The sequence below is a fragment of the Salvelinus fontinalis genome, chromosome 7 (genome assembly GCF_029448725.1).
Source record: "Salvelinus fontinalis isolate EN_2023a chromosome 7, ASM2944872v1, whole genome shotgun sequence".
Classification (NCBI taxonomy): domain Eukaryota; kingdom Metazoa; phylum Chordata; class Actinopteri; order Salmoniformes; family Salmonidae; genus Salvelinus; species Salvelinus fontinalis.
The window spans coordinates 57,089,963-57,108,241 of record NC_074671.1 but is presented as its reverse complement, the minus strand read 5'-3'; the positions used below and the strand labels follow the sequence as shown (position 1 = coordinate 57,108,241).

The 18,279-nt window shown below is 43.4% G+C and overlaps 3 protein-coding genes across 20 annotated transcripts in view; 1 reads left to right on the top strand and 2 right to left on the bottom strand.

Annotated features, from left to right (window-relative positions):
* The first annotated feature begins 400 nt into the window (after positions 1 to 400).
* On the top strand, positions 401 to 5,288 carry LOC129859821 (protein unc-50 homolog). Its single transcript, XM_055929968.1, has 6 exons — positions 401 to 534; positions 1,539 to 1,807; positions 3,539 to 3,659; positions 3,867 to 4,006; positions 4,092 to 4,199; positions 4,827 to 5,288. Exons 1-6 carry the CDS (start codon positions 416 to 418, stop codon positions 4,961 to 4,963), a joined length of 894 nt encoding a protein of 297 aa, XP_055785943.1. The 5' UTR covers positions 401 to 415; the 3' UTR covers positions 4,964 to 5,288.
* An 88-nt stretch (positions 5,289 to 5,376) lies between these two features.
* Positions 5,377 to 10,508, bottom strand: LOC129859820 (inosine-uridine preferring nucleoside hydrolase-like). Of its 6 annotated transcripts, XM_055929962.1 has the most exons (8): positions 10,014 to 10,396; positions 9,636 to 9,744; positions 9,190 to 9,478; positions 8,280 to 8,479; positions 7,966 to 8,145; positions 6,714 to 6,825; positions 6,233 to 6,369; positions 5,377 to 5,932 (listed from the first exon to the last, which is right to left on the bottom strand). In XM_055929962.1, the coding sequence occupies exons 1-8, from the start codon at positions 10,259 to 10,261 to the stop codon at positions 5,582 to 5,584; spliced, it is 1,626 nt and encodes a 541-aa protein (XP_055785937.1). In that variant the 5' UTR covers positions 10,262 to 10,396; the 3' UTR covers positions 5,377 to 5,581. The 6 variants fall into 6 exon arrangements, with proteins under 6 accessions (XP_055785937.1, XP_055785938.1, XP_055785941.1 ...); XM_055929963.1 differs by having other exon boundaries at positions 9,636 to 10,398; XM_055929966.1 differs by lacking the exons at positions 9,636 to 9,744; positions 10,014 to 10,396 and adding an exon at positions 8,574 to 8,665 and having other exon boundaries at positions 9,190 to 9,272.
* A 670-nt stretch (positions 10,509 to 11,178) lies between these two features.
* The window catches only part of LOC129859819 (inositol polyphosphate-4-phosphatase type I A-like), a 39,796-nt gene continuing 32,695 nt past the window's right edge, over positions 11,179 to 18,279 (bottom strand). For 8 of the 13 annotated variants that reach the window (XM_055929947.1, XM_055929950.1, XM_055929951.1 and 5 more), the window contains one exon: positions 13,814 to 17,388. In XM_055929947.1, coding sequence (XP_055785922.1) covers positions 17,208 to 17,388 — 181 coding nt within the window. In that variant the 3' untranslated portion in view covers positions 13,814 to 17,207. Of the gene's footprint in view, positions 13,382 to 13,813; positions 17,389 to 18,279 lie in introns of those variants that run through there. The other 5 variants (XM_055929954.1, XM_055929961.1, XM_055929959.1 and 2 more) reach the window with 1 other exon arrangement.

Here is an 18,279-nt window from a genome sequence, read left to right as displayed (position 1 = left end):
AAACTAAAAGACTGACCAATAGTTTCTACCCTCAGACCATCAGACTGCTGAATAGCCACCACTAGTCAGGTACCTGCAACCCGCTCCCCCCTCCCCCCTGCTACTCCACCTATGGACATTCGCACCGCCCCCCAGTACTCCACCCATCGACATTTCCTGCATGTTGGAGCTCAAAGCCTAAGATTTTCACTCACACCTGCAACCCTGTACATGTGACTAATAAACATTCTGAATCACCTATGCTATACTGCTTTCACACGCATATTCATTATACTGTCTGTTTAATTTTAAAACACATGCAAAAATCCATATTCATACTTTTATTTTGGCTACGTCAGAGGGGAGTGGTGATATGTTATGATAGATTGTACTACAACAAAGCTTGTTTAATTTCTTTCTGACTACAATTCCCAAGATGCAATGTCGAAGCACCTCTTGGTCCCTTACCGGAAGTTTCTACGTGTTCAGTTGTCCGGAAGAGATATTTTTTACTGAGGAAAAGGAACTTTCTTCTAAAAATAGGAGGTTCAGTAGGTACGTTTATTCCAACATTCTTATCTCAGTTTGCAACTAAACCATACATTCAGTTGTAGTCTTGTCTAACGTGCTACTAAGGCCAGCCAATTACATGTACATCAAAGGGTCTATGCCACCGACCTAACGTCAGCTAGCTACTTTGTTTAGTGTAACGTTTGTCTTTTGATACTCGCTGGCACAAATTACTTTAGTTTAAACAATATTGTTGGCACGGAAAACCACAATTTGCCAGCTGACGTTAGCTTTCAAGAGCCATCTAGTTAGCTACTACTAGTCTGTTAGCCTGGCATGTCAACAAAGATCTGAGCACAGTATATCGGGTGGGTATAATTTGTGGAACTTTCCAACAGGAATCTGTTCCAAAAACGTCGTAAATAACAAGGTTTCCAATAAACAACGCATACAAAGTTGTATACCGGCCGAATAAGATACCGGGTAGGGAGTGGGCTATTTCATTGTTTTTCACTCACCACGTTTATTCCGAAAAATGTCCTATGGACAAACATTAAGAATAAGCTACGTGGTGAGTTGACACCTATTCGTCAGCTAGTTAGCAAGGTTAGTTGATCGTGCTACATTGTATGCGTTATTTGTTGGCAACCTTGTACTTTACGAAGTTTTTGGAACAGATTCCTGTTGGAACGTTCCACAAATTATACCCGCCCCAGTATATCACACTATCTGTCGTGACTGCTGGAGAGTCTGTTACAGACATATCAGATAGCTAGTAAGATGTCCACACTAAACTACCGCAGACAGACTGACAGGATGGACACGGTCATTTAGGAGCTAATCAATGTGTCTGTTGCAATGACTTAATGTAATTGCATGGTAAAAGTCAATATTGTACAGGTTCTTGGATGTTGACATAAGCTGACAGTATTGTGTCACCAGGTGAGGCCTATGCAGGGAGAAAGGGAAGACTGCACCTCCACTGTAAATCAAATTCTGTATATCTATGGCTCTGATTTGGTCATCGTGATGCTTTCTGTGTTTCCAAGCACTATGTTGCCGACCACCTCGCCGCAGAACGGAAGCCTGAGTGCTCGCGATGCGGCACGCCACACAGCGGGCGCCAAGCGCTACAAATACCTGAGGAGGCTGCTGCACTTCAAAGCCATGGACTTTGAGTTTGCTGTGTGGCAGATGCTCTACCTGTTCACCTCCCCACAGAGAGTGTATCGTAACTTCCACTACAGGAAGCAGACCAAGGACCAGTGGGCCAGAGACGACCCTGCCTTCCTGGTGTTACTCAGCATCTGGCTCTGTGGTCAGTATCTTGGGTGTTTTTCACAGCAGTCCATCTATAACAATCACTGCCCTTTCTGAACAAGTGTGCTTTATAAAAACAAGAAGTGGGAACTGTGTAGCAATAGTTTGACCACTAAAATAACTTTGCAATTTAGAGAAAGTATAAAAATGCACAACCCAACAAAAAGCAAAGCACCTTTAAAGCATCATATTAAAGCTTTGATTAGAAATGAAGCAGCAACAGAAATCATTAACCAACTCAAAATAGGATGCAATAAGGCTTTCTGTATCAGATGTAACCAGCAATCAAACAGGAATGAATGTATCATTTGGAGTATTAATGCCTGGTTATGGGACCCTCTTTCCATTGACTTGGTCTCATCTCACATGTGATGAAAACAGATCAGAGACATAACAAGGTTGTGATGAGACTGTGCAGTCTCAAGGAAATGTTTTGATGATCAGTTACTCCACATGCTCGGCAGGTAGCCTAGTGGTTAGAGCGTTGGACTAGTAACCGGAAGGTTGCAAGATCGAATCCCCGAGCTGACGAGGTAAAAATCGGTCGTTCTGCCCCTGAACAAGGCAGTTGGCAGTTAACCCACTGTTCCTAGGCCGTCATTGAAAATAAGAGTTTGTCTTTAACTGACTTGCCTAGTAAAATAAATAAAAAACTGACGAATGACTGAAAGAAATTAATAGTAAGAAGATTGTGGGAGCTGTTTTTGTTAGACTTATACAGTAAAATAAATAACAGACACAACACAGAGCTCCAGCCAGTTTTACAACGGCTAACTAGCAATAGGCTGGTGCTAAATATCTCAAACGAAAAGCACCATTTTTGGGACAAATCACTCGCTCAATGCTAAACCTCGTTTAGATCTATTATTGAATAATGTGGCTATTGAGCAAGCGGAGGAGACTAAATTGCTGGGTGTAACCCTAGATAGCAAGCTGTCATGGTCAAAACATGTAGACTAAATGGTTGCTTAAATGGGAAGAGGTTTGTCCGTGATGGGGGTTTGCTCAGCCTTTTGACATCTGTCGTCCAGACAGGTCCTACAGTCCCTAGTTTTGCCGCACCTGGACTTCTGCCCAGTCGTGTGGTCATGTGCGGCAAAGAAGGACATGGGTAAATTGCAGTTGGTCCAGAACAAAGCAGCCCGTATCTCACTTAGATATACATGGAGGGAAAGTGTCAGTAACGTGCATGTCAGTCTCTCCTGGCTCAAAGTTGAGGAAAGATTGACTGCATCACTATTGGTCTTTGTACGAGATATTGATGTTGAAGGTACCAAACTGTCTGTTCAACCAGTTCGGACACTAACCGGTACAACACTAGACATGCAAACAGAGGTCTCTTCACAGTCCCCAGGTCCAGAACAGAGGCTGGGAAACACACTGTATTAAATAGAGCCATGACTACATGGAACTCTGCCACCCCAGGTAAAAAAACAGATAGGACACCTTACTGCACAAAGGGGACTGAAGAGAGACAGCCATTTTATATAGCTTGTATTGTAACTTGCATTGTACTATGTATTAGACCTAGATATTGTATGTACTGATATGTACGCTGTGTGTCATTTTAAATGCCTGTATTTCAGTCCTTTACTATGCTTTATGTGGACCCCAGGAAGAGTAGCTGATGGTTTTCCAGCAGCTAATTGGGATCCTGATAAATAACAAATATATTACAATTTACAATATTATCATCTTTATGCTTTTGTCCCTCGTCCTCTGTGTGTAGTGTCCACAGTGGGCTTTGGGCTGGTGCTGGACATGGGCTTTGTGGAGACTCTGAAGCTGCTGCTGTGGGTGGTGTTCATAGACTGCATCGGCGTGGGCCTGCTCATCTCCACACTCATGTGGTGAGTAGAGATTTACAGAAAGAGCTAGATGGACGTAAGGTGTATGGGATGGCTGGAAGCCTATGAGGCCAGAAGCATCATTGTGTGTATGTCTATCTGGTCCCTTCAGATACAGGCTAGAGGTTGTCTTCGGGCTGTGCAAATGTTTAAATGCTGGTCCTTCCCCATGCTCTTCTAAAGGCCCTTTCCTGTCTGCTGTATCCCCAGGTTCATCACCAATAAGTACCTGCTGAAGCCGCCCAGTAAGGACTATGATGTAGAGTGGGGCTACGCATTCGATGTGCATCTCAATGCCTTCTACCCCCTGCTTGTCATCCTGCACTTCCTACAGCTCTTCTTTATAAACCGTGAGTGCAGACTTGTTATTACACATTTCTAACATGTTAAGGTGTTATTTGTTTAACGGTGTCTGATCTCTGCTGTTTGTTTCAGATATCGTAGTTATAAACTCAGACTGGTTCCTGGGGTACTTTGTAGGGAACAGTCTGTGGCTGACAGCCATCAGCTACTATCTATACATCACATTCCTGGGATACAACGGTGAGGCCCCCTATAACAGTTTTCTCTATAGCCAAGCACGAGCTAGATGGATCCTATTGGCCCGTTCTAGCATGCATCTGCATATTTCCTTTAAGTGCCCATGCGCTGTAACTCAATTTGCCTTTGCACTCCTTCTAAACAATGTGGTTTTTTACAACTTTGGCAAAGGGTAAAGTCTATAAGACTTAGTCCACTCTGTTCATAACAGATTCTAGTTTTGGGAACAGAAAACTGTATTGAGATCAAATGTTTCAAAACTTGAAGAATGTCAGTCATCCTTCCTCTGCTGGCCACTGGGCTTCATTTTACATTTCAGTCATTTAGCAGATGCTATTATCCAGAGTAATCAGGGTTAAGTGCCTTGCTCAAGGGCATAGACATATTTCCCCCACCTAATCGGCGCAGGGATTCAAACCAGGACCCTTTCGGTTACTGTCCCAATGCTCTTAACCACTAGGCTACCTGCCACTTCCTCTCACTGCCATATTTGGTAGTGAGTGGAAACGACAAGCGGATGCTTCACCTTTAAAGGGATAGTTCACTGGGGGTGAAACCATCAGACCCTCTAACAATGGTTACGTCTAGCAACTGTATATTTACTCCAGTTCCTCTCTCACTGTCCCTCAGCATTGCCCCAACTGCAGAACACAGTGGTTCTGCTCTACCCCTTCGCCCTGCTAGTTCTCCTCTACATCATCTCTCTCTCCCTGGGATGGAACTTCACCAAGGGCCTCTGCTGGTTCTACAAGTACCGCGTCCAGTAGACACTCTGGAGTCAGGACCAGAGCCCACAGACAGGCGGGGGACTCATGGACAATGCTTTCATTCTGGAATGTGATTGGATGGGGTGATGCCGTTTTGTATACTTTGTAAATAATACTTTGGCTGTAAGATACACAAATCGTGGATTGTTTTTAAGATTATATCTCGGTTTGTTTTCTTTTCTTATTTTTTTTTTTAAATATGACGTACTGAAAATCTTGTTTATTGAAGAGAAATAGAAGTAATGAATTTGTATTTCAATTGGATTAAGGGGCGTTTCTCTGAGTGTACATTCCTGAGCACTTTCAATAAAAAGGTTTTACTTTATCCCCCTTTTCATTAACAGGAAAGAAATGCAATCTAAAACAAGTAACTGATAACATTTGCTGTAATATAGTAAGACAATATCAAAAAATTAACATTGTAGAACATTTATTTCCTGATAATGTAAAATGATTGTATTACCATCAGACATATCCACCACCTCAAACTGTCCCCCTTATCAAGATCTATTTGTACAAAACTCATTACGAAGAGTGGAATTTGAGCCCTCCCCAAAAATAAACAATTGAAAGCAATATGGGACAGCGGTATAGGTGTAGTTCCCAGCCCAGCGCTTATTACTTCAGGGAGTCCATCAACATCCCCTTGAAGCTCTCCAGGTCCACCGTCCTCATGATGAGAACTTGGTGCTCCTTCTCCAGGACTCCCAGCTTGTCCAGGACCATCATGCCCCGTGTGTAGGTCCCCTGAAGCTCCACGGTAACGGCCACCGGCTCAGACACCCACACGAAACTGTCATCAATGGCCGCTGCCATGGCGTACGAGTCGCACGACACGAAACCCGGGCCAGCCGCCATCTCCCGTTGGTAGCGAGCACAAGTGGCTACGGTGTCCATGGTGTGTTTGAAGATGCTCTTCATGAAGCGGGCCTTGTCTGAGTCCTGGGCCAGCCAGTTGTCACAGAACGACTGCAGGGGGCAGATTAGAGACGGATGGGACAAGTGGGTTTGGAGAAAAGACAAATCAATTTGCTCAAACGAAATGTATGTAAAATCTTTGTAAAAAGGCTGCAAGAGATATTTCGATAGTAATGAATTGTCTGAGTAAGCCAGTGGATGCATCTCAATAATTGAAAGTGGCCACCTCTCCTTGTCTCATTTCCTCCCATCTGCTCTGATGAGAGCTGGACCAGTGCTTACAAATAGCCTGGTAGTGTGTGAGCCTTTATTTAGTCTGTATAGGTAGATGACCAGAACCTGTGGTCTTACCCATGGTAGCTTGTTCTCACAGCAGAACTCCCAGGTAGCGATGTAGGTTGGACAGAAGAAGCGGTTCAGGACGATGTAAGCAGCCTCCGGGTCGGCAGCAAAGTTGAACTCTCCACACACTGTGGTGTTCCCCCTCGCTGCAAACACAAATAACAATATCCAAGAAACAAATACATTATTAGGTCATTATTATTTATATCATTTCATAACATCCTACCAGGTCATTTACATTTAAGTCATTTAGCAGACGCTCTTATCCAGAGCGACTTACAAATTAGAAAGTTTATACATATTCATCCTGGTACCCCCGTGGGAATTGAACCCTGGTCCCCCCGTGGGAAATGAACCCACAACCCTGGCGTTGCAAGCGCCATGCTCTACCAACTGAGCCACACGGGACCACAATTGACTGTATGACAAAGTATGTTGATAACAAGTCACTAGGCCTATGCAAATTGCATTATAGACATAAACCCCTTACAGTCAGTGTTGCCTCCCATGATGAAGAGACCTTTGAGTTTCTGAGGGAGGGTGGGGTCAATCTTCACTGCAATGGCCAGGTTGGTCAACGGGGCCATAGCTACCAGGCACACCTAGACAGAGAAACAACACTGAGTCAATCCATCTACAATGAAGGGACAACGAAGCACTAGACTTTCTTGTTATAAACTGGTCCTGAGCATCTCAAACTAAGAGCATTGTATTTGGTACAAATCATTCATTAAATGCTAGACCTCAGCTGAATCTGGTAATGAATGGTGTGGCTGTTAAACAAGTTGAGGAGATGGAGTTACCTTAGGTTGTAAACTGTCATGGTCAAAATGATAGATTCAATGATTGCAAAGATGGGGAGAGGTCTAGCCGTAATAAAGAGATGCTCTGCTTTTTTGACACCACACTCCAAAAAGCATTTTTTTTGCAGGCTATAGTTTTGTCTAATCTTGATTATTGTCCAGTCGTGTGGTCCAGTGCTGCAAGGAAAGACCTAGTTATGCTGCAGATGGCCCAGAACAGAGCGGCACGTTTTGCTCTTCATTGTAATCAGAGGGCTGATATAAATACTATGCATGCCAGTCTCTCTTGGCTAAGAGTTGAGTGACTGCATCACTTCTTTTTAAGAAAAAATGTGTTGAAAATCCCAAATTGTTTCCATAGTCAACTTACACACAGCTCTGACACACACACACACACACACACACACACACACACACACACACACACACACACACACACTTATCCCACCAGACATGCCACCACGGGTCTTCTCATAGTCCCCAAATCCAGAAGAAATTCAAGAAAATGTACAGTATTATATTGAGCCCTTATTGCATGGAACTTCCTTCCATCTCATATTGCTCAAATAAACAGCAAACCTGGATTGAAAAAATAAAGCGACACCTCGTGGCACAACGCCTCTCCCCTATTTGACCTAGATAGTTTGTGTGTATGCATTGATATGTAGGCTAAGTGTGCCATTTTTAAATGTATGTAGTTCTGTCCTTGAGCTGTTCTTGACTAATGATGGTCTGTATTATGTCATTCTGTATTATGTTTCATGTTTTGTGTGGACCCCAGGAAGAGTAGCTGCTGCTTTTGCAACAGTTAATGGGGATCCTAGTAAAATACCAAAATACCTTGTTTGGATTCCAAGCCCCAATGCAAAGACATTTCTTATAGATCTAGGGGTGCTGGGGTTTGGTTTTAGCCTAGGAACCTAACCTTTTGGTACCGACCTCTCCAGGGTTCTCATTGACCAGCCTGATGATGGCTTCCACAGCCCCTTCTGTCTGCAGCAGCTCCAGGCCCGGGGCATCTGGGTCAGGGGCGTCCCCCAGCCCATCCTGCCCGTGGAAGGAGCCTGCCGACAGGGGGTGGCCCATCAGAGGCTCTGCAGCTCCACTGAACACTGGGATCTAACGCAACACAGCAGATATAATACACACTGATATTAGTCTATAATAGAGCATAAGCTTACCACCAAAATTTTATGATCATTAAACAACGATTTGATTCGTAACGAAGTGAGCAGTCTTTCCACCAGGCCTACCTCAAGTCTCTGGCAGACCTTGAGGACGCGCAGTGTGTTCCTGCAGGAGTTTTCCAGGGAGGTGTTGCCGCTTACGCAGGTGATCCCCAGGACCTCCACGTTGGGGGCTGCGAGAGCCATCATGATGGCCTGAGCGTCATCCACCCCCGTGTCCACGTCAAGCACCAGTTTCTTCTCGGACCTCCTCGGATCCTTGAACGCTTAGATGTGCATTCAATGACATAGTCAAAACAGCAGTAACATTAAAATGGGACATTACACTCCAAAATCTAAGTTTGTCAACAATTTCTTTACCCGCAAGATTGTGCTTGACGATAGTTTGACTGTCGCTGCGGACGTGTCTTCTTTGAAAAACTAAAGCATGTCTGCTACACCTTGTCATGCACCTTGATATCGGAATGAATGGAGAAGACACACAGTACAGTATAGGAATTGAATCATAAGTTATCAGGCTGAGTCGAGCAGCCGTAAAGAATATCTGATATTGCCTATATGGAAACCCCATGTGTAACCCTGCCAGCTATACATTTTGCTGTTGGAACTGGCTTCTCAATGCATTTTTGGAATTGACCGGGCTAACGTTCTGTGCATAGAAATAACTATATTTCTCATGGTTCTGTGCTACACGAAACCCATGGACCAATGTCCTGCGCATGTAGGTGGATACACAGGTCAAAAGGTTGGTCAACTGTAGCCTGTTATTACCAAGCGGATTACCACTGGAGTCCACCTAGCGAACCGGAGTGTAAGCTCACCAGACTTTCGGGTGGTTGTTCGAGGTCAGGTAAAAAAATAAACCACCACCACTACGCCGCTGTATGTGAGGGTGTAACATCCCCAACGTTGTGGCAACGTAATGGCAATGCTCCGTCCTTAACATAATAGCCCGTATTATGTCAGAAATACTAACCAGATCCAGGCCGCCTTTTTCTTGCCTGTTCTCTTAGCTTTGTGTCGGTGTCCATCACCATTCGAATCCCTTTGGTCACCTCTTGTTTCTTTCGCTCACATTTTGGAGGACAGTTCATTGTCGCTGCAATGTTGTGAATGTCCTTCGGTAGGATGACTTTTCCAGTTACTTTGGTGAGCTCTTCGATCACCAAACTTTTGTTGCCATCGTACTTTGTCAGCAATTCTGAACACTTGGCGCGTTCAGCCGGACATAGTTGTCTCCTCTTGGGGTAGTGCTTGAATGCAGCCTGTACAAGAACATTCCTTTATATAGATGTGTGAACAACCATCAACCAGTAATTGTTATTATGTGATAGTCCTACTGTATTTTATCATAACAGGAAGACTATAAAATGCATCATGGTATTGCCAACTGGAATTGAACCCATTATGTTGACCACTCACCTCACTGACTTCATGGTTGTGTATTTTGACCATTTCCTTTACAACTAATCTCTCTCCATCCTCTGTAGTTTTGACTTTGATTAAAGCTGGGCATCCAACCCTGCAGGTACTGTAGAGACAACGAGCCTACTTTAACATTGTTCGAACAATGTAAAACGAAATACATTTCTAATTAAAAAACAGTTTTTTTTATACTGTCCCCACTACAACAACAAAAAATATGTTCTCTTGTCCTGGAAAACATTACATTGAAATACTCTTATTATGACGGACGGTGGCTGCAAAACAGTGGCCCCTGTCAGCAGATCTAGCAGATATGTAGGCTACATGACCATGGATACAAGCAAAAAAAGTCATCTAGAAATGGAAGTTAGCTACCTCGTTTTCGGACGCACTCCTTTAGAATGTGATAAGAAATTTCTGCCACCGTGTATACAAGTCAGATGTATGTTCACATACTTCAACTCAGGATTGTAATGGTGCCTTGGATTTAATCGTTTGACTTTTTCAATTGTTCTTGCGTCGCGGCGGTAAAACTGGACAAAATTCTCATTTTCGAATGCGGTGACCGCATTATTAAAGTCTGTATAATTTGAGTATGTCGACCCAACATTAAGAGAAGCCATTCCTCTGCGCGAAACAAAGACGTCCTTTCACGGAACCGCAGCCACTGCTACCGAGTTCTTCTTATTACCCCCTTTTTGTTCGTTCCGAAGTGTGCAAACCAGATGTTGAGTGTATTACTGCCACCGTCTGGACTGGAGTGTGATTGAGCGTGATAGTGGACAATGAATGTGGACTGCTTATGTCTGCCAAGGTTGTGTTCTTAGCAGACTGTGTAGTTCCCCAAAACCTTTTCCTAACGCAGTCAAACGTATTAAAAATACAAATGGACGTATCCTGAACAGTGGAAGAATATGTGATCTATATATTCCAGAGATGTTTTAGTCAAAATAAAATGTGTCCAATATTAACGATCAAATAGAAAGAATACAGTGTTACAAATGGGGCTAAAGGCTGAGTAGATGTGCATTCACTGTGCGTGACCACTACGGGCCTGACAGTTGTCCAAGGATTTCAACCCGGCACTCCTTTGTAAGAGACGTGAAAAATAAACCCAATTACCGCCACCTCTGGAAATGAGACGCTGATCTCCATAGTGTGCCGTATGCCAATGGCGCTGCCATTGTCTTCAAGTAGCACTGTATTTTAGGAATCAAAATGTGTTGAACCTGGTTTCTTTCTAGTTGTGACTATGAGTACGTCTTTGGATCACGCCACAGACATTATAACGGGCTTCATATCTCTACAGCTTTGCTACTGTATAACAAGTGGCATCTTGCAGAGAACAAAAAAAAAATCCTAGTAGCCAGACACAAGGTCTTTTGTTTTACTGTGGCTGTGACCTAGCTGGATGACATTTCACTCTAGCTAGAGTCACCCAGATAAGATTCTGGAATAGAATGAATTGCAATGAGAAGAACGGAACATTCCAACAGCTTGATGTAAACTTTCAAGTCTTCCATTACAAAGACAATACAAAGACGTTGAACATTATTTTATTAGCGTCAGATATTGATGAAAGCTTCATCTAAAGCAACAGTCAGGCCTATACAGTTATCCTCTTTGTGCAGGATACAAGATATGCGCTCATTACAATAGAAAGAAATACAAATCCAATCCCAACACTTATTGAAATATACCCTATAGTATAGTACATAAATGCAAAATAAAGTCTGCAGATAGCAGAATATGTTTCCAATAATACTAAAACTATTTATGAGCATGAAAAGACACGACAGTAAACGTACACAAACTGCATCTCACAGTTGAGTTTATGGGTGCCTGTTGAAAAGCAAACATTATATGTGAAGCTTTGATACATACACACACACACATGACTCATTTGTAGGGTCAAGTCTCCTCTGGCTCAATTGTGTATCAAATTGCAATCTCATTAAATGTTGCAAAACAGAAAGTCGGCATTGCCGCTTGGTGGTGAAAATAGACATGACTAATATTTAGTTGTTGAGCAGCACAGTTTCCAGATTAACGTACAATGTAACTCCCATACCGATAACATTCTACTGACTATTTATTTTTAACCTGGTCAACAACGCCTGCCAACAAGACAATCCTAAAATAACAGTGCAACAAATGCAGAAAATGATCTTAAAGAAAAGTGCTTCTTGTGTGTTTAAATGGTTTACTACTGACCTTTACTTGGTTCAACATTAGAACAGAAAATAATGTACTCAATTTCCTTTACAAGTCAATGTTATATAATGTATTATGTTTCCTTTGTTACCCTCAAACCCAACTTTTTCCAAAAATAAACTTGGAAAAAGAGGGAAGTGGATCTTTCTAGAACATTCATAGCTTTTTCATATTACTCTTTAAGTCTTAAAGGAATAGTTCAGGATTTTGGCATTGAGGCCATCTTTGTGCTAAGCTAGTTAGCATTGGCTCGCGAAACTACCGCTAACTTCACCCGAACTCGTGCCAAAATCCCAAACTATCCCTTTAAGACAGTGCTAAGTCTTCACAGTGAGCTGCCAGATAATGCCACACAGCTAAATCCATTCACAATCACAACCCTTCATTTGGCAAAGAAGTTAAACGCAGGCTTTACAGATATGAAAAGGGAAACAGTACATAGGTGAGGTACGCATCAGACACAAAGCTCTGGTTGGTCTTGGGTTGCCATTGCAGTCTGTGGGACGTTTCTTAAACTATGGGTCGGGTTCCAAAGTGGGCCCTGGGCATGCAAGAGGTGGGTCGTGAGTTATGAGAATACATCTCTAATCACGCACTATTTCGTCTTCATTTGGGTCGCCGGTGAACCATTTGGGTCACAGGAGGATGGTCAATTTCTTATTTAGTTCTGGAGCTGAAACCGTTGAAAGATCCCCTGCTCTACAGGATTAGAGTACTGCTAAATCCACGTGGGGAAGGAACCCTTCATCAAGTCCATCAGACTGGCTTGACTTCCACAATGTTTAGTCCATACGTAAAACACTCCCTAAATAAGGACTCTGAAATGCATAGGCTCTGGCCAATGACGCCAACCAAATGTACGAATCCCAGTTCACATGTTAACTATGGGTTGAGAGACAACTTTCAACATAGTCAGCATGAAGTAGCATCGTCCCAGTATGAACGTTTGGCGACCTATAGATTGCCTGAGGCTCTGAAAAGAACTAAAAGTCATCACTGTGTATAGTGGTAAAGAATCAGTGACCGTCTTTTCAGGAAAACGACCTCCTTGCTGTATCTTGACTACCCTAAAAACGTGATGTAACCAGACAGTGTTGTTACTAGTCCCACCTGACTTATCTACAACTTCAGAACAATCTAGAAAGGTATGCATGTGAGGTCTGAATAAATTCTATATATCGTTTCTCAACTAGTAGTGGTTTGGCATTTTCCCAATTCTATAGTTTTTGATATTTGTCTTCGAAATGGAAAATATGCATCGATTCAGTGCACAGGTATTTACCACAGGACTTCTGCAGCTACAGTAGGTTGAAGACCATCTAACCATTGATTCATTTTTTTTATGCTGCCATTGTTGTAGCTGTCCCTATTACAATAGAATAGATTATGATCCAAATCAAGTCTCAACCTTCCCAAACGTTCCGTCGGGGGGCCTGTAATGTTTGGGGAAGGCCTTGAGCTGCAGACAGTTAAAAGCATACTTGCGACATCCCACGTTCTTCATGGTATTCTCCCGTCTGCAGCCCTCACTGGGAAAAAGGAGGAGGGAGGGAGGGCAAGCACAGAGAGAGAGGATGACAGCAAAGTGAAGAAAACAAAACAAAAAAGGGCTTGTGTTAAAAGACAATGAGAAACCCAAAAACCAACCAACACATTGACGCCACTGTCAGAGAAACATGGGGGCAACAGCTAAAGCGAACGGTCGGACGGATGGTTCCGGGACATGGGGAATATCGGAATGTTGGAGGGAGGGGTACAGAACACTAATACTGTGTACAGAAGACGTGCTTTCTACATAGAGTTACGAGCACCACAGATAAAGTGAAACAAGAGCAATAGCAAAACGCACGGACTTAAATGTTCTACATTCTAATTTCAATTCAACAGTTCCATTCCAGGGAAAACAAACAGAACTGCACTATTCAAATACTCTATAGTGAAGTATACACCTTCTCCTCTGATACATTTGGCATGACGTTTATTATATAACAACATTAAAGCTGATTCTTTGGGCTGCTGACTAATTGACTGCTATTGCACTTTCCAGAGAGAAGCATTAGAGAGAAAGGGAGAAAAGTCTACTATTTCAGAGAGAAAGGGAGAAATGCATACCATTTCAGAGAGAAGCAGAAAGGGAGAAAAGTCTATTTCAGAGAGAAGCATTAGAGAGAAAGGGAGAAACGTATAGTATTTCAGAGCATATTCATAAATGGTTATCCAAGCAATCCTGATATTGGGTTGGAACTGGGCAAAGTACCAGACAAGGGTTAATACAAAGATATCTGGAACAGCAACTAGAATTTCTCCCTCTCATTATAAAGTGAAACCTGCATGAAGATGATGTAATCACATCAAACTCTCCATAAGAATACATATATTTAGCAAACGTGAGCATTTAGACATACAAGCATGAAAATATAATGCAACGCAATATAAATATATTCTCCATAGTCAAAAGCGCTAAGGAATTCAAGAGAAACAGAAAAATAAAACTTGAGAATTGAGTCATGAACTTGATTTTAGTTGGAATATTCCTGGATTTAGCATCACTATGGTTACAACATATTTAACGCAGTGGGTTTCTTCATCGGAATTAAATACACCGGCAGAACAAACTGTCACCAGCACATTCTGCAATTCTCTACAACTGAAGAATGGTCTCCTAATTGCATGTATCCCCAGAACGGAGCAATCCAACTTTTCATAGGACCTACTGGGTGACAAGCTTCTGTAGTATCATTACCAACCAGCAGGACGAGCTATTTCACATTTGGTTGAAGCAAACGCCATCCTAATATTGTACATACTGGGGTTGCGTCTTAAACAGTGCCCTATTCCCTATTAAACAGTGCCCTATTCCCTATATAGTACACTACTTTGACCATGGCCTATAGGGCGCTACGTAGGGAATAGTGTGCCATTTGGGACAGACCTTGGGTGCTGCTCTCATGGAGCACATTTTCCCCTGGCTGTCCCTCAGCTCTCCTCCCCTGGCTGTCCCTCAGCTCTCCTCCCCTGGCTGTCCCTCAGCTCTCCTCCCCTGGCTGTCCCTCAGCTCTCCTCCCCTGGCTGTCCCTCAGCTCTCCTCCCCTGGCTGTCCCTCAGCTCTCCTCCCCTGGCTGTCCCTCAGCTCTCCTCCCCTGGCTGTCCCTCAGCTCTCCTCCCCTGGCTGTCCCTCAGCTCTCCTCCCCTGGCTGTCCCTCAGCTCTCCTCCCCTGGCTGTCCCTCAGCTCTCCTCCCCTGGCTGACAGTCAAATGGTGTTTTATGGGACAATAGAGGTAGTTCTACACCAGCATACTTATCAATAGATGATCTGACTTTATACATTTCTATTATTTACAATATGGATTTACAAGATTGAAAAAGTAAATACTGTAGAATACTGAGAAATAAATACTGCATGTACCTACGTATTTGTCGATAATGTAAAACAGTAACATTGCACAAAATCAGTAAAAAAAAAAGAACTCTGAATATTCAAAACCAAACCAATGAACTAACCTAAATACACCACTAAACCCAGCCTCTCTCCCATACCAGTCACACAGGTGAGAGGCCTATAAGAAGCTTGCATATAGCTCAACCAACAAGGACAAAAGAATCACTCCAGTTTTCCATTGTGGGGGGTCTAGAAGTTGGAAATGGGGGGTGGAGGGGATGTAATACAAGCGTGACAATCTCACAGAGGCTATTTTGGGACGGATGGTCCATTTCTTTAGTAGGTCACTTTAGATTGGATTGAGTGTGGCCGTCTTGGGACGTAACACAGCACTGAAGACAGGTATTATACTGATTAAAATGGAGAGAGGCTATGGGGCTGGAAAACGATAATACCACTAGTCTACATATTAATGAGTGCATATACCATTAGATAGCTAATCATGTTTTTATGGGACTAGATAGCAACTACTGTATATGATAATGGTGTATGGACTCTCAGCAGAGACCAGGAAGTCCAGAGTGCAAGGCTTGGAAGTAACCCAAAGAGTCTCTGTGGAAGCAGGATGGATTTGGGCTGCTGGGAGATCTGGAAGTAACACTTTGACCTGGAATAAAGATCCAAGACCTGTATCTAGCATCTGAGACCTGGCTAAATCATTTGGCACAACAAGCATGGGCTGTGTCTCAAATCATCCCCTATATTTAGTGCACTACTGGTCAGAGGTAGTGCATCATTTGGTGGTAGGGAGCCATTTGAGGTTTGCCCATGTACATTCTCTTCATCTTCTCTGTCATTTCCCTAGAACTGCAACACTTATAGGTTCTCTAACAAAGAACCAATTCATATATACAAACTCCATAGTAAATAGGAAACTTAGTACAGACATGAAATCTGATATCAACTAAAAAATAAACACCCGTCGGAAACACTACACTGCATAATCAAACAAGCCAACAAAGCTCCCCTGAAATATCATACATTCCCAGATTTAGCCAATTCAAATTGCTCCGACCATGATGAAACTGTGTCAATTGGCAAGACAAGCGAATAACCTTCATTAAGATGACAACGTTGATTAAAAAAAGTGCATTGGTTTAAAGTGAAAGCGGACACAAGTCTCTCCTGCTGTAAGAGTAGGAAGGCCTGAGGAACAACAACAAAATGGCCACCAGATCAAAACATCAGCTTGATATTGCATGGCCAAGCCATCCCTTGGCTTATGCTGTATGCAAACCTTATGGAAGACGTAAACGTCAAGCAAGCCAGAACATTTGCATGACTGAAAATAAGCTCTGTGCAAAACCAAAGGATCCATGACATCACATTATCATAATAGCATGGTTATAATCATGTCATGAGTTGGGAAGCTGCATTATAAATACTCAAGGACAACTGGGACAAAACTTCCATTAAATTCAGCTAAAACTTCTTACCGTCTTTATTTCAAAGTTTCTCCCCATACTCTGTTTGTATTTGATTGTTGTAAAACAATGGGTGTTAAACTGAGAAATATGTCAGAACACTGACAGTAACAGTCTCATACAGTACTGCACATAGACCTTTAGACCAGCCTCCTGCTCTGACTGGATTGGTTAGGACAGAGAGCAGGGCGGGAGGAGTGCTGGCTGCCCATTAGGTGGAACAGCTGGCAGTTTAGCCCGAGTGACGCACATAAAGTCCAGTCAGGTACACACGGTCTGCCCTCGACCAATCAGAGGGTTCTCCCGGCTGAGCTCCAGACAGACTGACAGAGCGACTGACTGACTCCCTGACTGCCTGTCTTCCTCCTTGACTGACAAACTAACTTTTTGCCTTTCTTCCTGACTGACGGACACACTGGGGGGAACGGGCAGAGAGAAGAGGTGAGTAGAGGTCGAGAGTAGGTGGGGCTGGGTGGCAGAGGGCTGTGCCTTCAGCTGCAGCGGAGCTTGGCCAGGAAGTAGGCGACGCTGAGGAACAGCCAGACGACCAGCAGGTTGGGGCTGAGGGCCAGCAGGGGCAGGGAGTACAGCAGGCTGGGGTCCAGCCTGAAATCACGCACAGGCAACAGGCCACTCAGGTTCTTCTGGGTGACCCCCTCCCTGGTCCCAATGCTGCGGAGAGGGGGAGGGAGGGAGAAGAAGCCGGGGCCAAAAAGTACAGGTGGCATGGATGGATGGATGGATAGAACAGGGATGAAGTGGCCAATAAGAGTGGAGGAGACGGTAATAAACAATATGAATGATATGTGGTGGCCATGATCAGCCATGGATAACAAAGAGAGATACCAGTGATGGTGCGGGTGGGGGGTGATAACATTAAGGTTAGGGACAAAGCCAGTGGAATGGAACGTGAAAAGACCAATTCAGCCAGAAACAAATCCCAAACAAGGATAAGAAACACACCAAATTAAAAACGGATAACGGAAATCATTCCAACCAAAACATGAGAAATGATAGACATTGTCATAAAAGAGGAAGAGAAAGAGAGAAAGGAGAAAATTAAGAGAAATGTTCTGCATCTTTAGGAAAGAAAAGATCAAGAGGTAAAAAGAGAAGACAGTGATGATTCTCCATGTTCATACCACAGACAACAGATATGGGGGGGGGGGGGGTTGTACTCCAATCCATTTAATTTCAGTCAAGTCATTGAATTTGGATTCACTTCCTGAATAGCAGGTGGGGTGGGGGGGTATGCCAGCCTCAAGCCATGCACTTAAAATTCCCCATACCAAATAGGAACAGGAAGTGGGCAGGTGAAGAGAGGAGCGAGAGACCATGCACGGAGCTGCAGGACAGCATTGCATTACTACCCAACATCTTTCACTTAACCTACTGTACTCTACAGGGCTTCTGTTCTGGGAGTCGTCACATCCTTACACAAGGTTTCTGTTCCTTCTACCCTCTTTCACATCGTCTAGCCCTTCTTATCTTCTCAGCAAGCAGTGTCAGAACAGGGGGATGGGGTTGGAGGAGAGCTGGATAGGGGGATGATGTGGGGGTATG

Bases quoted from the DNA above. Each gene is read 5' to 3' on its own strand.
- LOC129859821 (XM_055929968.1), top strand. From the start codon at position 416: ATGCAATGTCGAAGCACCTCTTGGTCCCTTACCGGAAGTTTCTACGTG. The intron at 1,808-3,538 runs GTCAGTATCTTG...CTCTGTGTGTAG, and splicing joins ACTCAGCATCTGGCTCTGTG to TGTCCACAGTGGGCTTTGGG. The intron at 4,007-4,091 runs GTGAGTGCAGAC...TGTTTGTTTCAG, and splicing joins ACAGCTCTTCTTTATAAACC to ATATCGTAGTTATAAACTCA.
- LOC129859820 (XM_055929962.1), bottom strand. From the start codon at position 10,261: ATGGCTTCTCTTAATGTTGGGTCGACATACTCAAATTATACAGACTTT. The intron at 9,745-10,013 runs GTAGCTAACTTC...TTGTCTCTACAG, and splicing joins GGAGTGCGTCCGAAAACGAG to TACCTGCAGGGTTGGATGCC. The intron at 8,480-9,189 runs GTTAGTATTTCT...TGCACATCTAAG, and splicing joins AAAAAGGCGGCCTGGATCTG to CGTTCAAGGATCCGAGGAGG.